The 21,181-nt window shown below is 42.0% G+C and overlaps 2 protein-coding genes across 4 annotated transcripts in view; one reads left to right on the top strand and one right to left on the bottom strand.

The window, feature by feature from the left end:
• Nucleotides 1-332: 332 nt before the first annotated feature.
• Nucleotides 333-14,045, bottom strand: DNAJA1 (DnaJ heat shock protein family (Hsp40) member A1). Of its 3 annotated transcripts, none has more exons than XM_054688736.1 (9): nt 13,687-13,704; nt 12,746-12,887; nt 12,126-12,303; nt 9,364-9,468; nt 8,439-8,666; nt 6,280-6,394; nt 4,394-4,509; nt 4,001-4,101; nt 333-3,237 (listed from the first exon to the last, which is right to left on the bottom strand). In XM_054688736.1, exons 2-9 carry the CDS (start codon nt 12,875-12,877, stop codon nt 3,019-3,021), a joined length of 1,194 nt encoding a protein of 397 aa, XP_054544711.1. In that variant the 5' UTR covers nt 12,878-12,887; nt 13,687-13,704; the 3' UTR covers nt 333-3,018. The 3 variants fall into 3 exon arrangements, with proteins under 3 accessions (XP_054544711.1, XP_037348131.1, XP_037348130.1); XM_037492234.2 differs by lacking the exon at nt 13,687-13,704 and adding an exon at nt 13,479-13,626; XM_037492233.2 differs by lacking the exon at nt 13,687-13,704 and adding an exon at nt 13,945-14,045 and having other exon boundaries at nt 334-3,237.
• Nucleotides 13,931-21,181, top strand: part of APTX (aprataxin) — a 36,752-nt gene continuing 29,501 nt past the window's right edge. The window contains exons 1-2 of the mRNA XM_054688737.1: nt 13,931-13,946; nt 18,000-18,084. The gene's annotated coding sequence lies outside the window, so the exon portion shown is untranslated. The remainder of the gene's footprint in view (nt 13,947-17,999; nt 18,085-21,181) is intronic.

The raw sequence follows: 21,181 nt of genomic DNA, 5'->3' as shown, positions 1-21,181 counted from the left end.
CGGGTGAATTGGTGGAAATACTGTGGGGACTATACCTGAGCAAAGAAAGCAAACATTGTACAAAAATGAACAATGATGTACAGTACAGTTTAAAAAAAAACAAAAACAAAAAGCCCAAAGTGATAAAGGTGCAACAAGACTCAAACCCTTGGAAAGGGCACCTTTGTATCTCCATAGCTTGCTAACATTTTTTGTTGATTGTACTACTAAACCCTATGCTTCTATTTTCCACATTACTCAAGTGAAGAAATTGCAATTAAGTATTAAGCTGTAAGGGTCTGTGGTCTCAGTGTCAAATGCAGTGTCCGTGCACACTGGGTGAAAAACAAGACCACCATTATTTGACCGTCCACAGCAATTTTAATAGTTGCATTACCGTCAGATAGTTGATATAGCCGTACCCCTATACTGGTGGCTTTCATCCTTGGTTGTACATAATCATCCTATGGAGGCTATAATCCAGCTCAAGTACACTCAAGTCCCCCAAGGGTGGGATTCAAATTTTCAGTCTGTTTCACAGCTTTCCAGTAATTCTAGTTGTAGCCAAGGGTGACAAGAAATACCATATGCAGGAAAGATGACACCAAATTCAGTTAGATCTGCCAGAGAGCACCTTCACGGGCCACTATCAGCCTGTTATTTTTAGTCTCTGAAAACATGAATAGGTGCAAGCATCACAGGTAGCAGTGGAGTTAGTGCTGGAGCTAGGAATTTCACTTGTGACCTTGGCTAGTATCTTTTTTCTGGTGGGTTGAATACAAAGACAAACTGGTCTATTTCTGCCTCTCCAGGTTGTAACTTTTTTAGTACTTCCACTTGACTCCTTCCTGTAGTAAAACGTGTAAAATATACTAAACCACTTTTACGTAATTCATTAATTATTGGCAGTCATCATTATTCTGCCCTTTTCAATCACCCCTCAGCAGAAACAAAGCACTAATTCTCCATCACTCTCCTCCTTGAGTTTGCCTAGATATTTCATGTTTGTCCCTTTGGGTCTGCCATATATACATGCCATTTTGTTGATCCATTTTTTGTATTTGTGGATTGTTTCCACTTTGACTATTGTGAATAATGCCGCAGTAAGAACTGGTACACAGGTATTTAAGAATTACTGGGTTAGATATGGTAATTCCATGTTTAGCTTTTTGGGGAGCTGCTGAACTTTTCCATAGCCACCTCCAGCTCCACCAGTTTAAATTCTCACCAGGATTATACAGGTTCCAATTCCACCACATTCTCACTTGTTTCCATTTTTGGATTATCCTACTAGGCTGTGGTTTTGATTTGGAAATATGGAAAGCCTCCTCATGTAAAGATTATTGTATTTTAATTTTTAAAATGTCCTTAAAATTTCAAATGTATTATATAACATGATCATTGCAAAATTTTTAAACTGCATATAAATCTAATGAAAACTAATTTTGCCATTTTATTTTGATTTGTTAATGTTTTCCTGAAAAACTGCTTCATAGCCAAACAAGAAGGTAGCTATCTAGCAGACAGACTGAAAAAGATGACCCAAGAATTGAAAGAGGTTACCAATGAGGAAAGTCACTATGACAACACACACTGAAGTTTTGGGCTTATTCTTTAGATCAAGTTTTAGTTTTTCAAAAACTGACATATCCTGTCAAGAAAAACATGAATAGGTGCAAGCATCACAGTTAACAGTGGAGTTAGTGCTGGAGCCAGGAACTGCACTTCCCACTTCCACAACTGGAATTTTTAAACTTCATTAGAATAAATCCAGCAACTCAGAAATGGATAAATGGGCATAAGGCTCATTCCAGTGTCTGTAAAGTTTTTTAAATCCCCATTTCTTGGTTCATAATTCATCCCTCTACTTTCACTGAATACCTTTGTTTCATATTAAATATTTATTTCCAGTTAAAACTTTTTTTCCATTTGGATATATCTCATGAACTAGTTGAAAGGCAATTTGCAGAACTTAGTAGAAAGTTAATATTTTCATCTGGGAGGGAAAAAAAAAAGCCTGTAGTGACACACACTGGAAATGCTTTGTAATCAGTATATTAAGGAGACACTCACACATTTCAAGAATTGCTTAAATTCTGATACCCAGATTTAAGCTTGCGAACATGACTTTTAAACATACAATTAAAGCTATTCATCATAATTTGCTATACTACCACCATTAAATTACAGTTACCTTGGAGCATAAATGATTTAAAGTAAGCCTGTAACTTATCTAATAAACACCTTTCTATCTCATACATGCAAATGACATCTTCGTGTAAAGGTCTTGTCGCTCTTAGCTTCTTAAGTTATCCTGTGCTCCAGAAGTCACTACTGAGGTTTATCATGGTCCAGAGAGAAGGGGGAACAAAAATGTAACAAGGACTCATTAAAAAAAAGATGGCACAGCAAAAGGGAATGCAATTCTACAAGTGCAAGCCCTCAAGCAGCAGCATATTATGATAAACCCCTTCTTTAGAAAGGTTATCTTTTCTATCACTGATACCACAGGCTAAATTATTTATCATGCCGTCAAATAACAGTTGAGGCAATAGAATAAATGTAGAGGCATCACAATGAATCCCACTTAATACAAGTAATTATACAGAAAAACACTGCCCTAACAAATTAAATTCTTTGACTGCCAGTTAAATACAGTTTTAACTTTCAGAGTTTAAACAAGTAAGGGTCATACACTGAAATTAATACACACACCTAGAACTTTTCAGTCTACACTATTTCATGTACATAGATAGCCAAAATCATTACAATGTATGGCCTAACAAATGCTAGGAGCAATTCTTTAAAAGTAGTTTTTACAGGTATTAAACTTTATCTTGCACACTGAAGTCATCATACATACAGGGCAAAGTTGGAGCTTTTATATTTGAGTTTATTCTTCATTTAACTTTAAAACACTACTATAGTTGAATATTAAAACAAAAACAATTGCCAAGTAGTGATCGTATTGATTACAGTCCTTCACTCATTCACTACTGCATTTAAACTGCCAGCAGTGAGTGTTATTCACTGGCCCCATTAAGAGGTCTGACACTGAACACCACCCCTAGGATGATGTTCATCGTCCTCATAAGCTTCTCCATTGTAATGGCGTCGCCTTTCCTGGTTTGGATCAAAATCCACTAGTTCTACCTGGTCCATTTCATCAGTCTCTTCTACTTCTTTCCTCTCAGGTAGGAGTTTTTCCAGCAAAGAGAGTTTATCAGGAGAGAGAAAGCCATTCTCAGGAAAGTTTACCTATAAAAAGAGATCTCCACTTTAACTTGATTTACTTCATTAGTTCTTCAGACAAATTTATTGCCAACCCATCCTCCTTCTTCAAACACACAAACTTTTTTTAAATCTTACAACCCCAGGTTAAAACACATCCTCTAGAAAGAATTCCACCTACTACTATGAACTAGAGTTGAAGGACAATCAGGCCTTTTATGAAAATAATGATCCTAGTGAAATTATACTATAGAGATCATTGTTCTATTCAGTAAGTACTTTATATAATAACTTTATATATATACTTATATAGAAATATATAAATATACTTTATGTATTTTAATCCTGTGATTTAAATAACACTCATTCAAAATGGTAATTCTTTACCCCAAGATGTTTTATTAAATGATGTCTGAGTGAAAAACAGTCACTTAATATTGAGAAATAGGTCAGATTATTTCTGAATCACCTTATTAAAAAACCAAGCAATATATTTTGCCTCCAAATCCCCATTACTTTAAGTGCTTCTGCTGAAATTTAAGATTCCACTTAAAGTCTTTCAGTAATACCCATTTGCAAACACTCCTCCCATACTAATCTTCAGGTAGCCAAAAAGGCAAACAAATTTGCTCCAGCTTGTTAAAGAATGCTCAACATGAGGAAAAGTATTTCAGTATATTTTTTCATGGACAAAGACTGAAAATGTTTCCTGCATTTGAAAAAGTTATTCTGTATCACATTCTAATAAGCTAATTATTCTCAAATATTCCTTGACTACTTTGTAACTTACCTTAAATTCAATGATTAGGCGACCCTTTTCGTATGGTCTACGATAAATTGGCATGCCTTCATTTAGCACACACTTGATATCTCCATGCTTGACAATCTGACCTAAAAACATTCAAGTCAAGTTCTTTAAATATAGTCACATTTTTACGAGGCAAGAAAATAAAGATCAGGAATATTCTAGCTCACTGATAGGGGTAAATTCATGAGAAGCAATCCTATTACCTTTCATTTATGGATTTCCTAGGGGCCTGCAAAGGGCAAACTGTAATTTCAGCTCAGTCTACAAGGATATGTAACTGAGCAAGAAAAATAAGTCATCTCACCGACTGTACAAGCAGTCAGCAATAAAAAAAGAACATCAAAATAGAGAGAGAAGCTCATCTAGTTACCATACCTGGATGAGAGGTGATTACTATGGTTCGATTGTCAAGAGTAGATATTGGCTTTTGGAAGCCACACAATGCTTCAACCAGTTGTATGTCCATACACATGAATAGATCTTCTCCTCGCCTGTAAATACAATACATACTTACATCTTTCAAACCACCCAAAAGAACCTCAGCAGGCAATTCTGTTTTCTTAACAGCAAAGGCCCCTTTCATAAAAATACCCTTCCCCACTATAAAATCAGAACTGAGAATGAGGAAATGAGGAAAAACTAGATATGAGGAAAGTGCCAGCTCCCATTTCCTGGGCAAGACTTCAAAATCTACATTCTACTCAACCTCTCCCACTTCTCATCCCTGAATTGTTTTCATTGCTTAATTTTATTTTTTAAATTTTTATTTATGCATTCAAGAACTCGGATATAAGCCAGAGATGCAGGGACTGAGAGGATTCACCATAGACAGAGTGGGCAGAATAGGCGGATCTACTGAAATACACTGCTGAGGGGAGCAGCGGGCGAGACAGGAGAGCTCTGCTGCACCATGTGGGTCAGCTCCCTGGCTGGGGACTGAACTCAGGCCGCAGTGGCTGGTGATAGCTTGATAGCATGAACACTTTAACCCTGTGCCACCAGGGCCTTCGCTGCTTAATTTAAAATCTAGTTTCTCGCATGGGGGAGAAGAAAAAAAAATGTATCACCAGTAAGGTTGAAAGAAAGCAAACATACACAGGGAGAGAAGATACTACAATGTAAGTCAAACAGATCTAGACCAGATCCTGATTATTTTAAGCTTTATAAGTATGGACAGGACCAATTTCAAGGAACAGCAAAAATTTATTCATGTACATGATCTAAGTAATATAGTGCCCAGCATATTTCCTATGGACAAGACCACACTCTCCTGCTTACTTTTCCAATGTATATTAACAAAAAAAAAAAAAAAAAAAAAAAAAAAAAAAAACAGAAAACCTTTACTCAGGCAGATTACTCTCCAGAGAAATTCTTAAGGATTCACAGCAAATGACAGCATCAAAATCTAGAGCTGGAGGGCCTCCCCTGTTGGTGCAGGCGGTTGAGTGCTGTGCTGTGAAGCTGTCCGCAGCCTCTGCAGCATCAGTTCAATCCTGGCCCGCCAGCGAGGGTCCCACATGGCGTGGCAGACCTCTCCTGTTTTGCCCGCTGCTCCCCTCAGCAGTGTATTTCATGAGTCTGCCTGTTCTGTTCCCTGTTCTGTTTCTGGTGAATCCTCTCACCCTCCTGCCATCTGGCCTGTACCTTGGTTCTTGTATAAAATAAATAAATCTTAAAAAAAAAAAAAAAAAAAATCTAGAGCTGAAGACCATTTCATTTCCCATTATTTTTTTGTATGCTTGTGAATGCTGTTTTAATGAATGCAAATTCAATTCCCTTTCAAGATTTAGTCCCCAAAGATTTAATGGAACCCAGTTCCCGTCCTATATTTTAAAATTAGTCATGGATTTATTTTTAACAAGTGTTCACTGTTAACTATCACATTCTCATACTGATTCATTATAAGTTCATCATACACACAGCAATGGATATGCTATATCAATAGACCTTAATTTATATACTATTTTAGTTCATAAAATGGTTCCAGGGCCTCCCTGCTGGGCTGGAAGTTCAGTCTCAGATTTATCACCAGGACAGCCTGGGTTCGATCCCCAGCCAGGGAACTGACCTACATGGCGCAGCAGACCTCTGACAGTGTACTTCTGTCAATCTGCCTGTTCTGCTCACCACTGTCTCAGGTGAATCCTCTCACTCCCAACCCCCAACCTCTGGCCTGTACCCCAGCTCTTGTATACATAAATTTTTTTTTTGAAAAAGCTGTATTAGAAAAAAAAAGTTTGAGTAAATAGTCAAACTCATACCTAGTAAAAACAGCATGGTCCTTCTGATCTAAAACAATGATAATGTCTCCTGGCTCCAGTCCTGGTTCTTGGTCTCCTTCACCATGGAATGTTATCTTTTGGCCATCTTTCATGCCTAAAAACAAATGGTTAATTTTATATTTTTAATAACCAAGTAAGGGCAAACTCTCCATCTATTAAACATGTTTGTGTGTACATTAAAGATATGTTCAAGTCTTTATGGATACAAGAAAAAAACAAAATCACAGAGCCAAACCAAGAATATCCATGTGACTAGATGAGTACAGATTTCTTACATAAGGGTATCACAGTGGAGAACACAAATTCTAGAGGGAAACAAGCTTCATGTCTCAGAGCTTGTATTTGCCACTGGCTGGATTACCCTGGGAAAGCAAGTTGCATAACCTTCTAAGCCTCAACTTTCCCACAGAGACCAACCCCATTAGGGCCGTTGTGAGGATTAAATAAATGTCTATTCTGTTACCAAACAGTGCCTCAAATGTTGAAATGATAAATTACTACTTCATTACTTACTTAGAATAACCTGTATCAAATTATTTCCACTAAGTCTAATAACAGAACAAATAAAAATTTTCTTCTTACTGTACTTTTAGTATTCATAAATAGAAAATCTATATATAACCTAAAATTTTTTTAAATCTTTTTGCTGAAAAATGCTTCAGTTTAGCCCTTTCTTTGTAAAAGCTTTACTTATTGCTGGACATGCCTTTAGCCCATGTGGCTAGAGTCAGAAGTACTTTCCAACAGAGCAAAATATTTTAGGGCCCAGATATACTTTACTGCAGTCTCCACCCGTCCCCCCGTCCCCGCCCCCCTCTGGCCCTGCATTCAACTTTACTTCAGCGAGGGCTTACACAACACCTCAGTCGAACATAACTCATGAGTTTGCAGATCACTGTGCTGTAGCACCACCACCTGATTATTTCTCTCAATGAGTGATTACTGAAGTAACCTAACAGTAAGACCTTTGTTTCTCACTATTATGGAATATATCCACTCTATAAATGCAGCTATCAGTACAACGAACATATATAGCCAATAATCTATACTCAGTAGTTGTAATGCTTTATGTACTTCAATTCATGCCCTTCCAAACATTCTGAAACAAATCCAGACATACCAATTAATCCATCAATATTTCAGTATGTTGCTTTAGAAAAAAAGGACTATTACACACTTGATAAACTAAACACACTCTATCTTACTTTTATGCATGAGGAAAAGTAACTGTTTACACTACTGAAACAATTACACTCAAGAGGTGTTCCACTATTGTGAAAAAGCAAGGGTACAAATGTCATAAATGACTTCACTTGCCAGTGATGCTCTCCCCAGTACATGCTGGGTAGTAGGAGAATACCCATCCTAGACTTGCCCATTGAGGGAGGGGAGGAGGGAAGAATGGAGGAAGGGCAGCACCCTAATCACACAGGTGAATACTGGTGCAAAATTTTGGTGTAAATGTGCATATTCATGAGATGCTAGTAATATTAATAGAATATTATTGATAAAATACTAGGTTTCATTTAAAAACAGCTGAATATGAAGATTACATAGTATTTCAACGTGGCTGAATTAGATTTAAATTTTCTCTGTACGTTTCTAAAATTTCTACAACCAACATGTATTTCTGTAATAGATTTTAAGATGTTTTCATAAATTGATACAATTCAGAAATTGGCAACATGAAAATTAAATCCTAATAGGAAAAGAGCTGCAGTTAGAATATGCAGTACAATAGGCAATAACCGACAGCACTATTCACAATCGAAGTTCCGACAAATCAGTTTGGAAAAATCTGATTACGAGACTCCCAGTTCATCACCTAAACTCCCTCTCCCATAAGTTAATTACAATGAAAAAAGGATATAAGCAACTGTTTAATAGTATAGAATTCAGATTGTAACACTATGACGGCAGTGCTGTATCAAGTGAAGAGATCCTTCATGTATCTCCTGCAAATGTGCTGAAAAAGTATTCAAGAAAAACTAGTATTTGCTATGTGGCTAAGCGCTATCTTTTGGCATAGGACCCATACATACAACTATGAAAGATAGGTTTTGACAATTATAAAATGCAGTATTAATAAACTTGTTGCAGCACTCAATAAAATTCAGGATAAGCGGCTCAGAACTTACCTTTATCGATGTGAACTTCTAGAATCTTCTTCTCTCGAACTATCTTCCTTCCATTGCAGCTTTTACATCTGTCTTTAGGACTGATCCGTTCCCCATGGCCCTGGCATTCCATGCACACAGACTGAATCTGCTGAACCATTCCAGGTCCAATCTGATGAATTCTTATTTGCATCCCAGTACCTCGGCAATTGGGACAGCACTCTACTGCTCCTTTCTTACCACCTCGGCCTAAACAGTTAAAATAAGGTATGACTTTATTTAGTATCAGACACAATAATGTTTTACTAAGACAATCCCCTGAACACTACATTTTATCTTTAAGAGTGGATGAAATGTAGTTCTAAGACTCTACCTGGTGTTTGAGTGAAAAAAACAAACAAACAAAAAACAACAAAACCCAGCTACAATCACCTTCAATTTTAACTGTGGTCTTCCCAAGGAGCCATTTCACAATTTTAAACATGTGCTCCCCAAAAACACAGTACTTAGAACTTGCTGATGACTGTGAAATGAGAACATTTTTGAAGATCTTCTTCAGAAGATAACATTATTTCCAACAATATGTTGTATTTATAAAGAAGCTTACAGGTTTATAGCCAGTAATTTGTCATTAAACAGTAGGGTATTCAAAGAGAAAACACTTTAACTCATATTAGATGAAACGACTGGATGACAGTTTTTAAGATTTAATGAAATGGGAGTGGCTTGTCTTGGAGTAACACAGAAAAAAAGGACACCAAATTAGACTGATCCCACAGGATGATCCCCCAATTTAAACTGTGCACATAAAACAGGGTATTTCAATTTTATTTTGTTGGGTGGTTTTTCTTGCATTCTCCAACATTTATGTAAATTACTTCTCATATTTTATATGTCCAGAAATTCTTCAAGTTCCATTGTGTTACTAAAGATGTTAAATCCATACCTTCACATTTGTCACAAATCACATTCTTTTGCAGAGCTAGCTTTCTTGTTGCACCATTATATAAGTCTTCTAAGGTTACTGAAAGTTGATGCACAACATTTTTACCTAGAACGAAACATTGCTCATTAAAAATCAAAAATGCTGCAACTTATTTGTGCTCAATGCACTATTAAAAACAGTCAAGTGGCCTCCCTGGTGGTGCAAGGGGTTAAGTCACAGCACTGTGAAGCTATCAACAGCCACTGCAGCACGAGTTTGATCCCTGGCCAGGGAAGTGACCCATATGGCATAGCAGACCTCTCCTGTCTGGCCCACTGTTCCCCCCCCCAGTAGTGTATTTCTGTCAATCCACCTGTTCTGTTCCCCACTCTGTCTCTGGTGAATCCTCTCACCCCCCTGCCCCGCACCTCTGGCCTGTACCTCAGTTCTTGCATGCACAGTAAATCTTAAAAAAAAAAACCAAAAACCAAAAAACAAAACAAAAAAAACCCAACAAAAACCAGTCAGGATGACAAATGAACTTCACAGGGTCTACCTATTCTTGAGCACCTATTATATAGGCAGAATACTGGCCATATTATCACACATGCACCTCAAACTGATATAATTTTAGATGAGGAAAATTGAGAGCTACTCAGCATCTTACCTATGTATACAGACTTTAAATTAGGCATATTTCACAATAAATTCAAACCTGCATTTCTGTCCCCATTACATTCTTTGAATCTTTCAAAACAGTATTGAGCAACATGCTAAATTACTTCATCCAAAAAATCTTCAGTACACTACATTCCAACTAGTCAAGAGTGGCCAGGGAAGCGCATATATTTATTCAGCTTTCATAAAAATATACCAAATTTCTTACTTTCTGAAGTAGGAACAGCACATTTACTGCTGGGCTGGCACATTTCTTATATTCTTTATCATAGAGCCGGTCCAATATTAACTTTCTGCAGCAATGGAAAAGGTTTTATATTATGCTATTCAATGCACGAGGCTATTGGGCATGTGAACATAACTACTGAGGAACTTATATTTGTTTTGACTTAATTTAAATCAATGTGGCCAGGGGCTTCAAAGGAGGGTTATAGCATTTATATGTGGAAAGTGGCAATCATCCAAGGATAATGAGGCTATAGAAAGTTGCCTGCCAATGGTTAATAAGTTTCTAGTTAGTGATCGCCAACAAGGACTTTATCCACTACAACACATTAATGCCTTATGACGGAGTAAAAAAAAGTTCTCAAACTCCTATCTGCTTAACAAACATTTTCATTTTCAAAGAAGGGTTTCGTACCATTAACTACATCCTTCTGCTCCTAGCTCCATCTTTATTCTTTCATCAAATACAATCCCATGTAAGTTGATTGGGCAATCTAAAAGCTGCCCTTCTTATGTTGGCTTTATAAAGTTAACAGCTTAAAAAAAGGAAAAAAAAAAAAAAAACCAAACATCTTAAGTTTGATTAAGCAAGTTACTTTCCTAGTATCAAACCACAAGAGACCTCTCGTCTATCTCAGTTGCACAGTTTCCTGGTGAATCCATATTTAAAATGAACCACTACTATTTTGTGGGACAAATCATTCTAAGAGGTTGATTTTGATTGCAAATTAAGGTGAATTCCTCAAAAAATAAAAAAATTCCCCCTTCAAGAAAAACTGATTCCGGGCCTCCCCAGTGGCACAGCAGGTTGAGCAAAGCATTGTGAAGCTGTCCGCAGCATCTGCAGCGCAGGTTCAATTCCCGGCCAGCCAGGGAGAATCCCACATGGCATGGCAGACCTCTCCTGTCTCGCCCAATGCTACCCTCAGCAGTGTATTTTGGTCGTCTGCCTGTTCTGCTCCCCGCTCTGTCTCTGGTGAATCCTCTCACCCTCCCACTCCTCTAGCCTATACCCCAGCTCTTGTGTAAAAAATAACTAAATCTTTAAAAAAGGAAAAAAAAAAAAAAAAACAAAAAAAAAAAAAAAAAAAAAAACCTGATTTCCAGTAGTCTCCTTTATTAATCTTAAAAAAGGTTCAAAAGAAACCCAATAGTTTGCACTCTCTAAAATGGGTTATATCCATTAGTCCATGTTTGCATGTGTAAGCTATACTGGGAACAAAGTAGGACTGTCTGTACTCACTGTTACTTCCACAGCCTGCAAAAACATTTCTGCTAAATGTTAAGGGCACATATTTTGATATGATAAAGCGGCATCAAGATCAAACAGATAGGTTACATCTGAAAGCAATGAACTTGTGTCCAAACCTGTCTCTATGACCTTGAAATTTTTAGGTTACTGAAGTTTCACTCACTTGATTGAAAAACATCACTGTTCCTCCCACTACAGTCCTAGGAGGATTAAATAAGCTCTGCGAAAAGGGCTTTGAAAATTATGTTCCTATACTCTGCTCCTTTAATTAATACTTGGTAACCTACAAAAGTTGTGTCTGTATACATATGTCTCCAGAGCTTTTGGTAGCACTAGATTGGATTGCCTATTTTTAGTTACAAATCTTATTTTAAAAATCTGTATTGTAAGCTGCCTTGGCAAAATGCAGCTCTCCTGCCTGTCTGTGCCTATACAGGCACCTCTTTTTTATTTCTCCTTTTCCTAAAAACTTGTAAAGTGCGTAAAAAACAAACAAAAAACCCCACAAAAGCCCAAAACCTATACTGTAAATCAGAGTGACAGTTCAGTCACTGCAATAGTATACCAACATCTAAACATTTAAAGGAGGCAAATTCAAAAATTTTCCCGAGCACTAGGTTTTCCTTACCTCTCCTTTCTCTCTGCATCCTTCCGCCTCCTCCAAAAAACATATCAAAGATGTCCATGGGGGAGCCAAAACCACCACCTGCTCCACCTTCTTTAATGGCTTGTTCTCCTCCTTTGTCATACAAGTCCCTTTTCTTTGCATCAGAGAGCACTTCATAAGCTTGAGAAATCTGTTTAAACTGTTTCAGAAAAGGGGAATACAGTTCACTTTAAAATTAAAACACAACTGTGAACCTCCCTGGTGGCTCAAGGGGTTATGAAGACAGCTACCTGAAGCTGTCTGCGGCCACTGCATCATGAATTCAATCCCCAGCCAGGGAGCTACCCACGTGGCACAGCAGACCTCTCCTGACTTGCCTGCTGCTCCCCTCAGCAGTGTATTTCAGTCAATCTGCCTGTTCTGCTCCCCACTGTCTCTGGTGACTACTCTCACCGCCCCCAACTCTGGCCTGTACCCCAGTTCTTGTATGTAGAAATAAATATTTAAAAAAAAACAACACACAATTGTTAGAAACTCAGCCACTATATTGTTAGACACTAAGTTTCAGGCCACGATGGAATCACTCTACACCTGGCAAAGTGCTATTCAGCTACATTTCAGAGTATGTCTACATCACTTGCCTTCTCTCCTTCATTTGGATTCTTATCAGGGTGGTACTTCAAGGCCAGTTTCCTGTAAGCCTTTTTCAATTCTTCCTGGGTGGCGTTCGGTTTGACTCCCAAAACATCATAGTAAGTGGTTTCTTTCACCATTTTCTACAGCCTGAATTAAGGAAAAACAAAACAAAACAAAACACAATTCGAACTGACTTTCAACGAGTGGTTTTAATGCATAAAATCAGAGCTCCGACAAAAAAAGTGCCTTCCTTGCCAAACACGTCTACAAAATCACTGCCTTTCCGAAACGTCACACACAAGGCAGCGACTCCTTTGCTAATCCAGCCTTCGACCTCAACCTAAATAGAGACTATTATCAGCACTCGAAAGTCTCTTCCGAGAAGCGGGGTGCCACGCTCCCCCACCAAAGCCTTAGCGGCCCCGTCCGGGAGTCTCTGTGCTCGCCTCTCCCGGGAGGAGACCAGCAGCAGAGACCTCCCGGGGCACGAGCAGGTTCCGTCCCTTCGCTATTACCTTACAATTATCCCCGGTACATCTGATAACCCACACACTCCCTAGACGACGTCGGGGCCCCGGCTAGGGGGAGGGAGAGGGAGGGACTTAGGAACCGATTCCGAACACCCGGGCCCGAAAGCCGGCTCCCCTCCCCCTCGACCGCAGGCCCCAACAGCTCGGCCGCGACCGCCCCACCAGCCGCCGCTCGCGTCGTTAGGCTCCCCCCGCGCTGGGCTCCGACCGTTAAGGCTTCCTTCCTTTCTCCCTCCCACCCTGGATCGAAAGGGTGGGAGGAGAAGTCCAGGCCTGAACAAAGAGAGGGAGGGGAGACGGAGAATCGAAAGCCGCAGCGTCCGCCGGGCTCCTCCCGCAGCCCCTCGCCCCTGCCTCCCTCTGCGCGTGCGCGCAGGGTCCCCGCGCGCCCCCGCCCCGCCCCCACCCGCCCCCACCTCAGGCGCGGGGGCGGAGGAGGGGGCGCGGGTCCCCGGGGACCACAGGCCGGCCGCGGCGTGGAGGGGGCCGACGCCCTCGGGCTCCCTCAGGGGCGCCGGAGACGGTGGCCGCGGCACCACAGCGCACGCCGAGGGGCCCCTGGAAGCCGGAACCCACCGCCTCCCGCCCACGCGGGCCAACCGCCTCCGCCCGCGGCCCGCCGGGCCCCGAAGACACCCCCCTCCCGAGGGGGCCGCGCGGGCGCCGCGACTCACCGGTGAGCGGGCCGAGGCCGGTGTGGGGGAGCGGGAAGGCGCGCGTTGCTGTGCGCAGCTCGGGCAGCCGCCGCTCCTCCGCCTCTCACCGAGCGTTCTGGAAAGTTCCGCCCGGCGCGCCGCCGCCGTCGTCTTTTGTAGCCGAGCGCGGGCGCGTCACCCGCCGGAAGTCCCGCCCCCCGCCGCCGCGCCGCCCCGCGGTTGCCTGGACGACGGCGCGGGGGCGCCGGGCCGGGAAGGGTCGGGACGCGTGGCCTCGCGGGGGTGGACCCCAGCGTGGGTTCCCGGGGCTCGTGGAACTTTCTGGAGGCCCTTGCTTGACTCGTTGGACGAGGGGAGGGCGCCCGGCTGGAGGGGAGAAGGCCTTGGAGGGCTGCACTTCCGGCCAGCGCGGGGGGGGGGTTCCCCCCAAAATGGGGTGGCTGCTGCCTCCTGCAGCGACGGGGAGGCTTCTGGAAGCCGGCCTCAGGCTGCGCGGTGTGGGGCGCAGTGTGGGAACAGCTCTGATCAGAGCCTTCCCTGCCTGCTCCCCGCCAGTTCCTTTAGCCTTAAGGTTCTGGGAACCCGGCGAGCAAGAAATGCTGAGCAAGACGGGCCTCTGGCCCTGCAACAAGCTCACAGACCTTGGCTCTTGCTCCTTTTCTCGTGCAATCGTTGGCCTCGTAGTTGGCCCAACTTGCAACGCTCTAAAAGTCCAGGCCCCTTGACACATGTTATCTGTGAGGCCTTGCTGTCTCCTACACATTGGACTTAGGGCGGCGCTGAACAGGGAAGCGTTTGGAATGCGTTGGTGCAAACTGCAGGCCTTGGACTCTGTGGCCAGACTTTCACCTGATTTGGCTGGTACTGATGTAACAGCGTGGTCCCCAGGAAAGGGGGAGTTTCCAGGTTTCCTGGGAGAGTAGAGCTGAGCAGGGAGAGTAGAGCTGAGCAGGGAGAGAAGAAGCAGCAGAGGAGACTGAGGAAGGAGGGAGGCAGGATGGAGCCAGAAGGAGACCTGGAGGAGGCGCATGGAGCCTAGAGACACGCGAAGAAACTGCGCTTGTCTTTTGGGCGTGGACGGGGTGACACAGATGTGGGTGAGACCCGTGGGGAGGTGACCATGGCAGCTTTTATCTTGATTTTGCTCTTTTCCTTCTGGGCTTGTCTGGTTGTTTCTGACCCTTTTCTGTGGGTCCCCACTGGAATATGCTTTAGACTTGGGGCAGGCTTTGGGGCCTTGCTCTGGGCCAGTCCCATTTGGATGGAGTTTTACCCACGAGGGGACGGGTAACTTTGGGTGCTTGATTTAGAAACTAGATTCTTTGCCTTTCCTGTATTGTTTCCTAATTGTATTAAAGTTCCTTCCCCTTGAAGTCTCATGTTTTGTGTTAATGCGATGGATGGCAGAACCTATTTAGAGCATGCAAGTTTGGGCGTTCTGGGGTGCCCCTCTCCCTGCCCTGTAACACTGAGAGGTTAACTAACAAATTGTTTCAGTTATTTGACCCAACTTTTAGATTTCACCAGCCCGTGAATCTGGATCTACAATCTGCAGAGAGAGACATTGGGCTTGCAGTTGTTGGGATGGGGACGTTGTGGAAAACTGTCTTCCTTATTCAGTAACACTACAAACATGGGAGTATCTGTTACCCAGGAAGCTGGAAATGCGAGTTTGAAAAAGCCTGGCTCATGTGGCATGGCTGTCCGCGGGGAGCCAGAGAAGTCTATGCACTGCTATAAGGGAACAAGATAGAGGTCAGCAGGGGAGAGGCTCCCGTATCAATCTGATGGAACAAAGGAAGTTATGTGAAAGTGGCACTTGAGCTGAGTTTTAATTCAGGAGGTGAGCGTTCCCACAAAGAAGCACAAGAGAAGGTTAAGGTGTGGAAGCATATAGCTTTTTTAAGGAAATTCCAAGTAATCATATAGAACCAGAGCTCAGAGAGCTGGAGAAGCTGGAGGTGAGGCCTCAGAGCTAGTCAGGGAACATCTTTTGTTTCACACATGTTGTCTATGTGGCCGAGCTAAGCATTTTGAACTTTACTGTGATGGTAAAACTCCCCACACCTTGTCTGTTTTATTTGAACTGTGCTCTCCAGTTTTACTGGCTGTCTGCAGTTTCCCAAATGCACTTTTCCACGTCTGCTTTCGCTCTGGCTGACTCTTAATTTTTCCATCTTAGATGTCACCTCAAATATCACCTCTGGTATAATTTTTTTTTCTTGTAACCAACACTTCTGCCAGGCAGGGTGCTAGGTCTTGGTACTATAAAAATTATGTAAGGCATATTCCCTGCTCTCAAGGAACTCACCACAGGAAAGAAGGAAGAATTGCATGATAAATGCTAATAAAGGAAGGGTATTGGGGTGCTGAGGAGAGAGGACTCTTGCATCATCCAAATGACTATCCCAGGCTGAGAGACCAGCAAGTATAAAAACATGAACAATTAACAATGAACAGCAAATGATAGCTAAATTAATAGTTCCTGTGATGTATGGGTATTGTGATCCTAAAGCCCCTACTTCATCAAAACATGAACTGCATTTGTGAATCTAACATTGGTTAAGTATATGAAATAATCATAAGTACAGTATATATCAAGTCACTTCAAGTTTCCCCAATAAATATAACCATGTTTAATGTTTGCTGAATATTGCCATGTTGAGTGCTTCTTTTTGCCTCAGGAACCCAACTGAAATTCCCACCACTTTGAGAAAGATAACACCACTGTGAGATTGCCAACATAAAAACGAAATAAGATATTGAAAATACTTTTTAAATCTGCATGCTCACTAAGTACCTTCATTCTTTTTTTTTTTTTAAAGATTTATTTATACAAGAACTGGGGTACAGGCCAGAGGTGTGGAAGGTGAGAGGATTCACCAGAGACAGAGTGGGGAACAGAACAGGCAGACTGACAGAAATACACTGCTGAGTGGAGCAGTGGGCGAGCCAGGAGAGGTCTGCAGCACCCTGTGGGCTGCTCCCTGGCCGGCTGGGGGGATTGAACTTGTGCTGCAGTGGCTGCGGATTGCCCCCTAGGTTGCGTCCCAACCCCTTGTGCCACCAGGGAGGCCCAGAACCTTAATTCTTTATTCCGAATAAAGATTAAGGGTCAGACAAGTTAGTTATAAAAAGGGAAACTGTATTTGCTTGTAAGTGCATAGAACATTTTAGAAGTTTACACAAAACCTATGATATGGTTGCCTGTGGGGAGAACTAGGGGCTGGAGCGAGGCAGATGGGAGGGAGATATTATTGATATTATTATTACCCTTTTGAATTTTGGAGTATTTTGTAAATAAAAAATTTGTATTTGAAAATTTGTAATTTTATGAATGTAGCACTTATTTTATTAAATTTTTTTTCTAAAGATTTATTTATTGGGCCTCTCTGGTGGTGCCAGGGGTTAAGTCTCAACACCATGAAGCTATTAAGCTATTGGCAGCCATTGCAGCATAAGTTCCATCCCCTGCCAGGAAGCTAACCCACATGGCACAGCAGACCTCCCCTGACTTCCCTGCTGCTCCCCTCAGCAATGTATTTCAGTCAGTTTGCCTTTTCTGCTCCCCACTTTGTCTCTGGTGAATCCTCTCACCACCCCACACCTCTGGCCTACGCTCCAGTTCTTGTTTGCATAAAAAAATAAATCTTTTTTTTTTTCCCGGAGGTGTGGAGTGGCACTGTATGTGAGAGGACTCACCAGAGACAGAGTAGGGAATAGAACAGCCAGATCTACTGAAATACACTGCTGAGGAGAACCTGGAGCAAGAGGAGAGGTCTGCTGTGCCATGTGGGTTAGCCCCCTGGTGGGCTGTAGTGGCTGGCCATCCTTGATAGAACCGTGTCTTTAACCCCTGCATCACCAGGGTAGCCCCTGTAGTATTTATTTTAAAAACCACACTTAAAAGAATATTAAGTTCTCTCCTAATTGAAACTATGAAATAGTAACTTGTGACCCTAACAACAAAACTAGGTGATTCTTAGTTACCTTAAAAAAATCACTGTGTGTGTTCAATTTGACATTTTTCCCCTTTATACTTAAAACCCTTTTCTCACCCTTTCCTCACACAGCTACCACGCAACCCAGGGAAACTCCAATGCCAAGGGTCTACCTGCAAGGTGCAGTGAAGAATTAAGGAAAAGTACTGCTGCTCAGGTATGCCACTGACCAAATGATTTTTTCTATTTTTTTTTGTAACCAGATGAGTTTTATTTTTTTTTTAAAGATTTATTTATTTATGCATACAAGAACTGGGTACAGGCCAGAGGTGTGGGGGGTGAGAGGATTCACCAGAGACAGAGTGGAGAACAGAACAGGCAGACTGACTGAAATAACACTGCTGAGGGGAGCAGCGGGCGAGACAGGAGAGGTCTGCTGTGCCATGTGGGTAACTGTAACTCCCTGGCTGGCCAGGGGTCGAATTTGTGCTGTGGTGGCTGTGGACAGCTTCACAGATTCTGTCTTAACCCCTTGTGCCACCAGGGAGGCCCACCAGATGATTTTTAATAGCCCTTCCAAGTCTGAGACTCTTCATCTAGATAATTTAAACTCTTAAATCCTGTTTATCTTCATTTTATTTGAATAATACAGTTAATATTTTGTTTGTATATATCTTTAGGTAATTATTTGACCTTTTTAATCTCACTTTGCTATCAAATATCTTTTAACTTAGGTTTGACATTCTATTTGAATTTAATTTTTCTGCACATAAATTGAATTTTGATGCAGATTTGAATTGTTTTGCCCCATAGTTTGTCAGAGACTGTTAAGGAAGTAGCCTCAATTTGTTGTAAATAATTTCTAGGGTGTCCCATAAAGCCACAATATAACAAAAATCACCTCTGCAAGATTTAAAAAAAATCTTCTTGAACTTGGCAACAAATTAATTTTATTTAACAGTTGTCACATTTCAAATAAATTCTATAACAACCTCAACAAAAGAAAAACTCAACTGAAGCAGTGACCCTTTGCAAGGTCTTTTCAAGTGCTCTTCATTGATTTGTAAGCCCTCATGTGTTCCCACTTCCTTCTGTGGATACCTCCATAGCATTTATGTACATATGTATAAACTGCTATAAACATTGATGGTGAAGTCCCCTTCTAGAAAATATTTATAGCCATTTCCAAGGATACAAGAAAAGCCCAAAAGGCAGAACACACACATATCCAAGATGCTATAAATTAAAAGGGTAGGGAATAAAGAAATAATATGGGTAGACACAAAATGGAACCAGGGACAAAGCTAAAAATACATGTGGGAATGACCATATTTGCTACAGTTGGGCCATGAATTTTCATCTATGCTGACAGCCTCATTGGCCTCACAGTTCAAGGTGTCCATAGATAAAAAACAAACCTGTTACTCTGGAGAAGTTAAACTATTTATGGAACTAAGATCAGATTGGACTGTCTCCCAGGGATGCGCATAAAGAGAACATTGTGTTATATGAGGAGCAGTGTCCTTGACACCAGCCCTGATGGATGACCAGTTCACAGGGATGCCTCTTATACATCCTGATGCAACATACCAGAAGGCGATTCAATAGGTTAAGCAATGCCTCTGAGGTGGAGAGTTGTCGCAGTGATGATGGTGTTACAACATTTTATCTCCCACACCTATATACCATGTGTCAAGAAGTATTTCTTGAGTGAATGTCAAATGGAGAAAATGCAGTCTAAAGACTCCCTCTAAAAGAGCCTCCCTGTTGGCACAAGAGGTTAAGTCTCAGCACTGTTAAGTTATCTGCAGCCACTGCGGCATGAGTTCAATCCCTGGTCAGGGAACTAACCTACTTGGTCCAGCAGACCTCTCCTGTCTTGCCCGCTGCTCCCCTCAGCAGTGTATTTCAGTCAGTCTGCCTGTTTTGCTCCCCACTCTGTCTCTGGTGAATCCTTTTACCCCCTCCCACCTCTGGCCTACACCCCAGTTCTTGTATGCAAAAATAAACAAATCTTAAAAAAAAACAGCAAAACAAAAAACAAAGACTACCTCTAGGAAGGACCCCCCCCCCAACCTTTTTCCCCACCTCTGTACTCCCTTTTGTAGCTTGGGTTAAACTGCCATTTAAACATTTCAATGTTAAATTTCTCACGTCTTCTCCAGATATGAGAATGAGACCGTGTGTGTGTGTGTGTGTGTGTGTGTGTGTGTGTGTGTGTGTATGTATACACTTTCTGGTTGTGGTGGTGTTGAGTCAAGAAAGTACTGTACTCATCAAACTAGCAGGTCAATTTGCAGGTGCCCTTGAGAATGCCATTGGCTTATATCCAGACTCCCACATCCAGAGTGTCCTTTTGAGCAGAGCCAGTGCTGCTAATGGTGCCAGGATGGGCCTTTGCCATTGGGCTCTGCTGAGCATCGGGAAGAGCCAGTCACAGGTCACAGTAGCAATGCCATAAAAAGACTCAGTGCTGAGCTAGCTGTACTGGTTCAGTGCTTTTTACAGTGCTGTTCGAAAATTGGGGTTGGGTTGAACTTATAGGTTGGGGTTCAGTCAATTTATCTGGCAGAGTTAGAGGCTTGGGAATAGAACTGGTTCAAGGATCTTTGTTCCTGATCGGTATCACCATCTCTCATTTCTGACTGGCATCTTCCTCTTGTCATTGACATTGTAAAGGTGTTTTGGAGCAGGAACTTTTTCCTACATGTAGCTTTTTTTTTTTTAATATTTATTTATTTATTTATACAAGCACTGGGTATAGTCAGAAGTACGGGAGGGTGAGAGAATCCACCAGAGCCAGAGCAGGGAACAGAGCAGATAGAGTGACAAAATATACTGCTGAGGGGAGCGGCGGGCATGGCAGGAGAGGTCTGTTGTGCCATGTGGGACCCTTGCCGGTGGCCGGGGATTGAACTGGCGCTGCAGAGGCTGCGGGCAGCTTCGCAGCCCAGCGCTCAACTGCTGCGCCACCAGGGGAGACCCCCTACATGTAGCTTTTTACCTGCATGGTCACATTGGTGTCTTCATCATGATGAAGATGCTCTTCATTTTCTGCTGCATGACCCTGTCTTGCTCTTGCTTCATAGCAATGGCATAGTTAGTTCTAGGCCGGGAAACTGGGAAAGGTGAAGTAGTGCTTAGGAATATGGATTCTGGAGACTGACACTCTTAAGTTTGAGTCCTGACCCTGCCACAATCAAGTTACTTGCAACCTTTCTGTGTCTCAGTTTCCTCATCTGCAAAAGAGGATAAAAATATTGCCTAGCTCATGGGGATATTATGAGAACTAAAGGAGTTAATACATGTAAAGT

The sequence above is a fragment of the Talpa occidentalis genome, unplaced genomic scaffold (assembly GCF_014898055.3).
Source record: "Talpa occidentalis isolate TD23 unplaced genomic scaffold, MPIMG_talOcc4v2.1 talOcc4.7, whole genome shotgun sequence".
Lineage (NCBI taxonomy): Eukaryota > Metazoa > Chordata > Mammalia > Eulipotyphla > Talpidae > Talpa > Talpa occidentalis.
The sequence above is the reverse complement of the archived record's forward strand: the minus strand, read 5'-3'. Positions and strand labels throughout refer to the sequence as shown.

Bases quoted from the DNA above. Each gene is read 5' to 3' on its own strand.
- DNAJA1 (XM_037492233.2), bottom strand. From the start codon at position 12,877: ATGGTGAAAGAAACCACTTACTATGATGTTTTGGGAGTCAAACCGAAC. The intron at 9,469-12,125 runs GTAAGGAAAACC...GTTTCGTTCTAG, and splicing joins GATGCAGAGAGAAAGGAGAG to GTAAAAATGTTGTGCATCAA. The intron at 4,510-6,279 runs GTATGAGTTTGA...TTGTATTTACAG, and splicing joins GACCATGCTGTTTTTACTAG to GCGAGGAGAAGATCTATTCA.